Below are 9,727 nucleotides of genomic sequence, written 5' to 3' on the forward strand. Positions count from 1 at the left end.
TTGCTTAATAACCGATTGCTGATGAAGAAAATCTCTATTCACAATATATAATCAATGGAAGTAATTTCGTAGAAATAGATATAACAAGCAGCACTATTGTGCCGGGACAGCCTTTTCCTGTTCTACTTTCGCATCGCCTGCGACATTCCCCTCGGCTATTTTCTTCTCTTTGCCCCCAAAGTAAAAGTACTCCGAGAACCGATACAGCTGCACAAGCTGAGCAGTTTCATTCGTTGCATGACAAGCGAAGAGTAAATGATTTCGGGGTTTAACCATCCAAGCAAAGCGCATGAATAAAGCCGAGTAGACGGTGAGGGCGAGCGTCATTTTGCCAGAGATGTACTCGGGATCCTTTTTGAAATCAGCAATAGCAGCAAGTGGAAGGCCCCAGTTGGCAACTAAGATAAAGTTCAAAGCTGTTAACATCACAAGGAAAGTTAGATCTGGAGAGCGAAATAGGAATTACCTGGTCCCCAGAAATGCTAAGTGGCGGAAAGAGTTAGTTGAATAATGAGGAAATGGTTAGAGGAGCTTTGAAGTTTCTATTAAAAATGTCAAATATGAAATAGATCAGATCCTCACCGTGCTACACGTAAAAAGAAAAAGTGATTAGTAACCCTCGATGGAAATGTCCTGAGTAGACACAACAAATACCTCATAAGATATTCCTTGAATTCCTTGCTTGTAAGTTTCTGGAAAAGGCGCTGACTCCAACTGGCTGCCGACATGATGGGAGGTCTAATCGAAAGATGGAAAGGTTCAATCGGGATGGATTTCGAAAAGCATAGTGGATTGTTTGGATGAGGCGAGCGTGGTCGGAGTTCGATGCAGATTTCAGAAGGCTGAAAGTCACACTGGAAGTTGCGTAAATTTTTTTTCAAATCTGGCCTCGAGTTCCCGCCTCGCAACTATTCTATATCCGCAAACCTAAAAGCTAACAGCCCTTCTTCCAACGCTTTTCGCGTTCGAATTTTTATTCGAAGCCCAGAAGAGGGCCGCTCCAAGTTTCTGTGTCCACTACAACAAATGCGTGGGGTATATTTTTACGCTCGGAATTTTTCGGGCCACTTCTTTCAATATAAAAATGTCGATTTCATTTTCTCACGCGCTTTTCATCTCTGTTTCATTCCCATTGCTCTTTTTCTCTTCCCCCCTGCACCCATCCAATACACGCCTCCCAATTCACCATGCCTATTCTCTCTGCTGCCCCCGACCAGTACCGCGACGAGCTCGTGGCAACCGCTCGCGCCATTGTTGCCAATGGCAAGGGTATGTAACTTTTTCCAAGAGCCTCTGGCAGAAAGGGCTCATGCAAATACTTTCTTTCCAAAAGGTATTCTCGCCGCTGATGAGAGCACCGGTACTATCGGCAAGCGCTTCAAAGGAATCAACCTTGAGAATGTAGAGGATAACCGCCGCGCATACCGTGAATTGCTCTTCACCGCCGACCCGAAGGAACTCGGACAGTAAGTCGTCTATGTTATATTTTATTCTTTCGTGTGGTTATGCTGACGTTTCTTTCAAGGTATCTTGGTGGTGTGATCCTCTTCGAGGAAACTCTCAACCAGAAGACCGAAGATGGTCGCCCATTCGCCGAGGTCCTCAAGGCGGCTGGAATCATCCCTGGTATCAAGACGGACAAGGGTGTTGTCACGCTTGCTGGTACAAATGGTGAGACGACCACACAAGGCCTTGATGGTCTTGCGGAGCGGTGCCAGGACTACTACAAAAAGGGTGCGCGCTTTGCCAAATGGTCAGTTGTGCTCTTCCATTTTAATTTGAACTGGATTTTAATATGGTTGTGTCACTTAGGCGTTGCGTCCTCAAGGTCTCGGAGTTTGAGCCCTCCATCCTTGCCATTGAAGAGAATGCCAACGTGCTCGCCCGCTATGCATCCATCAGCCAGGCTAACGGTCTCTGCCCCATTGTGGAGCCAGAGATCCTTATGGACGGCTCGCATGACCTCGACCGCTCCATCGACGTTGCCACCAAGGTCCTGAGCGCAGTATACAAGAAACTTGTGGACCACCACGTGTACCTCGAGGGTACTCTCCTCAAGCCCGCCATGGTTTGCCCTGGAACTGACTGCCCCAAGAAATACACACCCGCAGATGTGGCCAAGGCCACCGTCGAAGTGCTCTCCCGCACCGTGCCCCCATGCATGCCTGGCATTGTCTTCCTCTCTGGCGGTCAATCCGAGGAGGAGGCCACTGTCCACCTCAATGAGATCAACAAGGTCAAAGGAAAGAACCCATGGGCACTCAGCTTCTCCTACGGTCGTGCTCTTCAGCAATCCGTCTTGAAGGCGTGGCAAGGCAAGAAGGAGAACGTTCCCGCCGCTCAGCAGGCTCTGCTTGTGCGCGCCCGCTTGAACTCCTTGGCTGCTCAGGGCAAGTACACGGGTGAGCCCTCGGGTGAATCCTCGGCAAAGGATAGCTTGCACGTGAAGAACTACGTCTACTAGATAGGTTAGTCCTTTGCAATGGGGGTCAGAGATGGCTAATGTCTTTCATGTCTATTTTTTTTCATTGTATGGAAGGTTGTTGATTTGGTTTTTAAAAAAGCTCTTTTTCATGTCCAAAAGTTTATGTAGTTGATGTTGTCTTTTATTTTAATATGTGAATAAAAAATTACAACGCAAGAGTAAAGTTAGGATATGATAGCGACAAATACAAAACATATTCGAGCTAGGCTACTATACTTTATTGGATGCATCGTCTCCCGCATCAGTGGGCGACGGAGAAGAGGCTGAAGTAGAAGAGGTGCTTGTCAGGGAGGTAGAGGGGGGGGCAGTAGAAGTAGAGGTGGTGGGTGTTGTAGATGTCGTAGATATCTCAGATGTGGTGGAGGTAGGGGTGGAGGGATTTGGTTGGGGTGGGATAGTAGGAGTCACCATGGGAGGGCGAGCAAAGAACAAGGTATTTGACAATTCGTTGTTTGCTTTGATGGGATTTGAGAATCTTGAGGCCGGGCTCCATCCGTCCACCACGCAACCAGGGATATTGAGGTTCTCCTTAAGCCGGCGCTTCTCATCCAATATACCCCAGAGTGTGTTGGGTTCAGTCTGTTTGTCGGGCTGGTCGATTGCGTCAAAGTAGTAGTAGGGGATGTGGAGCGCGTTGGCCGTGCACAGGAAAGAGGAAAGGAACTGAGACTGGGTCTGCGGGTTTGCAACCGCGTCTCTAAAAGGTGGGCCTAAGAAAAATGCGGATTCAGCGCAATGATTCAGAATAAGAAATAGGTAATGTAAGTGCCTTACCGGCAATGGGCCATCCAACCTCCCCTAGGATCATTCTTATCCCCCTGAGCTCCAATGATTTGTCTCTCCAAAAAGTGACCAACTCCTGCACAACGTCCTCCACCCTCAACCCCGCATAGAAGGCCCTTGCGTTCACTACAACACCGTCTCCCATCTCCACCACCTCGGGTATTAAGTTGGAGTCGGCTGCATAGACGGGAATTCCCAATCCTAATTGGGTTATGAGATTTCGTGTGGTCCCAACCGCTTGATAGAGCGTTGTGATTGCTATGTGAGGCGGGTAAATGGAGCGTGCGAGATACTCGTTGCCTACAGAGATGCTATCAATGTTGGCAGGGCCATGGGTAATCATATTTTGGGTGAGGGCTACGAGGTTTCTTTCAAAAGTATTGGGGGTGTCATCGAGAGGTAAAGTGAGCTGCACCCCCATCGGTAGGTGCAGGAGCTTGATGGCCTGTAGGGTATAATTAGCAGTGTTACAGTCAAATCCTAAGTGAGAGTACAAAAACGTGAGTTCCCGATCACAAAGCCATCCACCCAATACAACAGGCGCATCAGAAAATATTCTATTACCGTAGAGGCGTAAACGAGTAGTCATTTGCCCAAGCACTTTCAAGTCCTCAACTACGTCTTTCAGGGTCAAGCTGCAATCAGGCGACTGACTTCCGAAGGGTGCATAGGTTATTCCATAGAAGCTCTTTTTCAATCGCTTGTCTACAACAGTGCTAAGATCAAGTCCACCATTTGTGTCGACACTGTTGCTTTCGTTTGAGTGCTTGAGCGTCACTGCGCTCACGACCACCCATATCACGCATCCCAGTGCACCAATGATGACGACGCTAACAAGCACGGTAACCCAGCGTTGCACATTGCGTGTTTTCCGGGACGGGTCAACCTTGGGGATCATTTTTTCGTTTTGATCCTCGTCCGGTGGAAATTCGCCATCGGATTGAATGCCGATGCCTATCTTGCTATCAGCCAAGGACCCGCTGCCCTTCTCGCTTAGAGCCGATTCTGGAATGGCCGGGCTTGGGGCTGGGGGAGAAAAATTCAGCGTTGAGGAGGCGAGTAAGCTGCTCTCCGGTGACTTGCTGCTGCTTTCCTGTCCCGGAGACCCAAGGTCCGGGGTGCTTTCCTCGGGGTTATCCAGGCACACGGGATAGAACTCGCTGTCACTTGCTAAATTATCGGTGGAGGGGGTGCTCGGGGGCGAGGTGGTACTCCATCTCATAATGGGTTTGGGCTGTTCCTCGGGGGAGAGCGAGGGGTTGGGAGGAAGGGAAAAGTCGTGGTTGTTGTCGGTACCATATTCAATTTTTACTATGCTCATACTATTCTACGAGTTGCCTTGCCGGCTCGATAGAAGAGAAGATGAATTAAATGTCTTAATAATAATACAAAAGAGTGTCTCGACGTCAGATGGGGGGGGAGGGGAAGGTGGAGGGAAAGAAAGGAGCCGAAAATGGATGCTCACTATATTTCGTTCCAATGCTCATCATTCCAAGGGATCTGTGACTACCACATACTCAGCCACCATAGTGGCTTTTTCATTTTAAAACCCGATGACGATTTGCCCCATTTCATTTTCTCTTTTTTTTTTATCTCTTTTCTTCTCATCCCATTTTCCTCTCTTCTCTTAGACTCATTCCGCGCGCCTACCGGAAGATCAATCCGACGTTTATGACTGACATCCAGAATCTCCAAACTTTTGGTGAGTAAAGCTTTGATCTGCCATCCTCATCATTGGGCTTCGCCCCCGATTATTAACCTGATTATGACATTTTCTATCCAGATCCATTCGCTGACACTGGTGAAGATAACTTTACTGACTCTGATCAAACCAAATACATCCACGTACGCATTCAGCAACGTAACGGCCGCAAGGCACTTACCACTATCCAAGGACTTCCTGACAAGTATGATCAAAAGAAGCTCTTGAAAGCCTTCAAGAAGGAATTTGCCTGCAATGGCACCATCGTGAAGGACGAGGAAGAGAAAGAGGTAATATACGTCCCTCATTCTATTTTCTTTGATTGATCATGATCGTTGACCTTTCCTTCTATCTCATGTAGGTGATCCAGCTGCAGGGCGACCAACGACTGAAAACTGTGCAGTTCATGGTCGAAAACTTGGGCATCCCCAAGAAGCAGTTTAAGATCCATGGTTTCTAATCTGCTTTTTCTCTGATCACTCGATCCTACTCTATTTTTTTTATGCCTCGTGGGCTATTTCTATTCAATTTCCCCTTCACATAGCTTTCAGTATTTTTTTTTTTTGGGAACTTTTTTTTTCATGTTACAAAATAAATGTAGCGATTATCACTTGATCCCATTATTGTTCTACAAGGATCAAATCTAGAAAAAGATATACGATAGATGAGCGTCATTATGTACTACAGATGTTTATTAGGCTTTGCAATATGAAACAAGATAACGCTGCACCCCTTCATCCCTTATTCATTCGGTTGCCTGATAAGAGCAAATTGAGCATGAAATCATTCAGCATTCCCCTAAACCTAAAAAATTCGGATCTACAATCTTACCCCATCCCTTTGGATTATTGTCCTTGAAATCATCCCACGATCGTTGCTTGTATGTTTCCTTATCAATGGCCTCCTCGTCGTTGTCATCGATCTCCTTTTTCTCGGGTTCCTTCCTGTTGGATCCCATCAATGAGTTTCGTTAGTGATCAGGGACTTGATGAGTAGAGATAAGGAGGTATGCAAAGTTAGAAAGAGGGAACACACTTACCCTCCCCCACTGATGATGTTCCCACGCTGTCGCTCTTGCTCAAGGTATTCGTCTATAGTCATGGTAGGAAGTGCCCAACCGGGACGAAACACTTGCTGTTTAAGCTGCTCCCGTTGGCTCATAATGACAAAGGGTCTTAATGGCTGTAGACAAATAGTCAAAATCAATGGAGCTAGAGAGGGCAACATCCTCGCTCGCAAGCGAAGTGTCTTACCTTTCCTTCTTTTGATAATAGCGGACCGCTCGGGCTCATTTCTAATCTATCATTATAGTCCTGAGGCTGTCCTCTTACCCGGGTATCTGTCTTGAGGTTGAGATGCTTCATTTCCTCCACCATCTTCATCTCCTTTCCGATCGACTCGATTTCTTCCAACGCTTTCTGAACGAACAAATCCAGCAGTGCAAGCACCAACTCTCTTTCTACCATTTCTCGGTCAAGGTTTTGCGAATCTTCTTGAGGCGAGGAAGTGAGAAGCTGCTGGAGCGAATCTATCCGGGCCTTGGTAGCCTTTTCGCGTTTGAAGCGTGCAATCTTTTGCTCGCGCAAGGAAGCTTGGTTGGATGGAGTGGAGGCACGCTGTTTCTCGAGAGTTAACTTATCCTATTCGATAATACATAGTTTACAATCTCTATTTCTGTGCGTAAAATAGAAGATGTCAAAGTGAAGGGGGAGAATAAAAAAGGAATACCTCGTCTGTCAAGATATCATACATCTCACAATTGAACAAGAATTGTTCGAATTTTGACTAAAAATATAGAGATGATTGACGTTAGGATCCTATAGTCAAGGAGTTAATCAACACCGCCACAAGTTACTTTAGCAGTGTTCAGTATATTTTCTCGATCCTGATCCGTTCTCTTGAGTATCAATTCGCCCAAGTATGCCTCTACAAGTAGAAATCTGTGGTAGATTTAATTATCCAAATGGTAGAATGGACAGAGAATGATAAGTGGTTTCACAAATTACTTTAGATCGGAAGTGGCCATGTCCTCCAGGCTTTCATTGGAGCTAAATAGGGAGGCATGCTGTGCTAGAGTCGTGCATTTTTCGAAATGATCTATTGCCTCGGCCAGATCTTTCTGTAGATACCCAATTGAATCATAAGAATGCAATCTAAAAAACAAACCATCGTTTTGGGAAAGTTACTATGTAGATGGGATCGGTAGAGGAAAGTGCAGAATCTTCGAGCTTCTGATAAAGAGCTTGGCCTGCTTTGAAATGGCCGTTGAGGGTTAAATCTTCCATGAGATTTCAACTACAAAAAGAGCAGAATATAATTCTAAATTAGGTTTTAAGTATATTTAGAGTGTCAATTAATACAAATCCATTGCCTATGTGGCCGTTATTTCTACAATGGATCACGCAAAAATATAAATTGCAGAGCCCGCTGATACACGTCGTTTCGTCGTTACAGAAACCAAGTTAGTAGCGCACGAGAGAATAGAATAACCTAATTGCACTATGTCAAGAGGATTTTATTGGATATTTTTACGGCCATTATCCACCATTGATGATATCAAGTTAACAGATGTGAAATCAATTGCTATATAGTCAAAGTCTCTGATAAGAGTTCTATTATTTTTTTGGCATAATGTATCTAAAGATTGCAGTAAGCTACTATTCCGATTAAATCAATAAAAGTTTACTATTGCTGCCATATTCCTATTAGATAATTTCGCTTCAATAAACATTTATGTCTCCATAGAAAAAACGTGCCACCAAATAACTGGTTTTTAAAAAATAATTATTAAGAGAAGATAGAGAATTGAGAAAAGGAGCATTGGTAAGTTTTTAGGATGAAAATCTCTCAATTTTACACATTTTACTAAGGATAGAGGTTTTTTGACTTATTATTTTAATGCGTAAGGAGGCTTGTATTATATAAATACGATTTCCCATAAAATCAACTATCGGAGTCTTGTTTGGGGTATTAATTTGAAACGATATTATCAGCAAATGGAAAGTACCACTAACCGATGTTAGTATAATCCGCTTTCTTGACCGAATGTCCGCGCAAACATCCAATAATAGTGGAAATGTGCATGCTGAGGCAGGTGCACATATTAATGTTGGGAACATAAGTTATAATTTTTTGTTGGGTATGTAGAAAGTTAGAAAGAAAAGAACAGAAAACTAATGTTCTTTTTTCGGGCATTTACTAGAAGCATGGAGCTCCTCAAAGTTTACCAACTCGAACAATGAAGTCAAAACCACCTTTTATGGCGTCCCACATGAAAATAAGGCCTTTGTAGAGCGCCCTGACATTTTCAAAAAGATGGAAGATGCACTTTTCGCAGGTCCTAGCGGAGGCTGTAAAATCGCAGCACTCAGTGGGTTAGGTGGGATGGGAAAGACCCAACTCATGTTGCGCTTTTGCTACCTCCATCGTACAAAGTATGATTTCGTGTTCTGGCTCAAAGCCGACAGCTGGATAATGGCGGCTGACTCGTTCCGCAGCCTTGCTATGTACCTTGGTATTCCAGAAATGGTTTTGGAGGAAAAATCAGAGGACAAAACTATCGCATGGGTTCGAAATTGGCTTGAAGCCCGCTCAAAATGGCTACTTCTCTTGGACAACTTGGATGATAGAATCGCCAAACAGATATTTCAAATATTGCCTCGTGAAGGTGGACATATCATTTTGACTACACGCGGGCCAATCCCATCTAGGTGCGCAACGATCATTAGTGTGGGAAATATGAAGGAAGAAGAAGCGCTCGTGGCACTACTTGGTGAAGAGATGTATTCAATTGACAGAGCGGGTACTCGGTTCCATAACGCGTACCAAATAATTGCGCAGTTTGAGTTTATGCCACTTGCAATAGAGATTGCGCGCGCCTACATCGAAAATACTGCTTCCTCTTTCCAGAGCTATCTTGATCAACTTAAAAGGAATCGAGAAAAACTGCTTTCGTATAAGGATGAAGATTCGCTAGGAGATTATGAGCACACAATAGCAACAGTTTGGAACATTTCTTTTGATCGTGTGCGAGAATTCCCGGCAACTGTGCCGATACTTGAAATTTGCACTTTTCTTCATCCGGATGAAATTCCAACACGTCTCTTTGAGCGTCAATTTGTTGCACTCGATCTCTGCTCAAAGTCACAAGCATTGTCAGATCAACCATTAGGATATGAAGATATTCAAACAGCATTAGCGGTGTTAAATAAATTCTCACTTGTCACAATTACAATTAATGAAGGAGACAGTAATAATAAGGAGACAGTATGCAATACGTTAAGGATGCATCGACTCGTGCGTGAAGTGATCTATGCTACAATTGAGGAGTGTAGAAAGGTTAATTGGACATGGAAATTAACTGAAGCGCTCAATATCGAGACAGAAAATTTAAATGCTTACGATACCAAAGATAGATCAGTTATGCAAAAATACCTTTCGCACATACGATTTTTCGTGGAATTACTTGAGAATCTCAATGAGAAAGCTATGCTTTGCAAAGATCATGTCAAGTTGTTAATTCATACAGTATCATACCTGCGTGAAAATGGAGTATACGATAGTACAGAAAAACTAGCTGAGTTTTCGGTAATCATTAGTGGAGATATTTATGGACCTGAGCACCCCAACACGGCCAAGTCGGTTAACGAACTGGCCATCCTCTACTCAGATATGGGCAAGTACGAACAGGCGGAGCCGCTGTACCAGCGAGCCCTCGTCATCCGAGAGAAGGCGCTGGGACCTGACCACCCTGACAC

General features: G+C 44.6%; 6 protein-coding genes across 6 annotated transcripts; 3 read left to right on the forward strand and 3 right to left on the reverse strand.

Annotated features, from left to right (window-relative positions):
- Positions 1–93: 93 nt before the first annotated feature.
- VTP21DRAFT_7776 (uncharacterized protein) lies at positions 94–426 on the reverse strand (the record flags this gene model as incomplete). The annotated part of the gene is made up of 1 exon (XM_069398554.1): positions 94–426. The coding sequence occupies one exon, from the start codon at positions 424–426 to the stop codon at positions 94–96; it is 333 nt and encodes a 110-aa protein (XP_069246345.1).
- Positions 427–1,187: 761 nt separating this feature from the next.
- Positions 1,188–2,464, forward strand: VTP21DRAFT_7777 (uncharacterized protein; the record flags this gene model as incomplete). The annotated part of the gene is made up of 4 exons (XM_069398555.1): positions 1,188–1,269; positions 1,334–1,466; positions 1,526–1,753; positions 1,813–2,464. 4 exons carry the CDS (start codon positions 1,188–1,190, stop codon positions 2,462–2,464), a joined length of 1,095 nt encoding a protein of 364 aa, XP_069246346.1.
- Positions 2,465–2,695: 231 nt separating this feature from the next.
- VTP21DRAFT_7778 (uncharacterized protein) lies at positions 2,696–4,589 on the reverse strand (the record flags this gene model as incomplete). The annotated part of the gene is made up of 3 exons (XM_069398556.1): positions 2,696–3,195; positions 3,260–3,748; positions 3,833–4,589. 3 exons carry the CDS (start codon positions 4,587–4,589, stop codon positions 2,696–2,698), a joined length of 1,746 nt encoding a protein of 581 aa, XP_069246347.1.
- A 350-nt stretch (positions 4,590–4,939) lies between these two features.
- VTP21DRAFT_7779 (uncharacterized protein) lies at positions 4,940–5,430 on the forward strand (the record flags this gene model as incomplete). The annotated part of the gene is made up of 3 exons (XM_069398557.1): positions 4,940–4,970; positions 5,052–5,260; positions 5,332–5,430. The coding sequence occupies 3 exons, from the start codon at positions 4,940–4,942 to the stop codon at positions 5,428–5,430; spliced, it is 339 nt and encodes a 112-aa protein (XP_069246348.1).
- Positions 5,431–5,704: 274 nt separating this feature from the next.
- On the reverse strand, positions 5,705–7,255 carry VTP21DRAFT_7780 (uncharacterized protein; the record flags this gene model as incomplete). The annotated part of the gene is made up of 8 exons (XM_069398559.1): positions 5,705–5,727; positions 5,802–5,914; positions 6,010–6,152; positions 6,224–6,610; positions 6,699–6,755; positions 6,826–6,910; positions 6,977–7,089; positions 7,157–7,255. The coding sequence occupies 8 exons, from the start codon at positions 7,253–7,255 to the stop codon at positions 5,705–5,707; spliced, it is 1,020 nt and encodes a 339-aa protein (XP_069246349.1).
- Positions 7,256–8,015: 760 nt separating this feature from the next.
- VTP21DRAFT_7781 (uncharacterized protein) lies at positions 8,016–9,727 on the forward strand (the record flags this gene model as incomplete). Its single annotated transcript, XM_069398560.1, has 2 exons — positions 8,016–8,109; positions 8,173–9,727. Coding segments are annotated over 2 exons (1,649 nt in total), but the record flags the coding sequence as incomplete, so codon positions are not given.

The sequence above is a fragment of the Calcarisporiella thermophila genome, assembly GCF_041956535.1.
Source record: "Calcarisporiella thermophila strain CBS 279.70 unplaced genomic scaffold VTP21scaffold_32, whole genome shotgun sequence".
Taxonomy (NCBI): Eukaryota; Fungi; Calcarisporiellomycota; class Calcarisporiellomycetes; order Calcarisporiellales; family Calcarisporiellaceae; genus Calcarisporiella; species Calcarisporiella thermophila.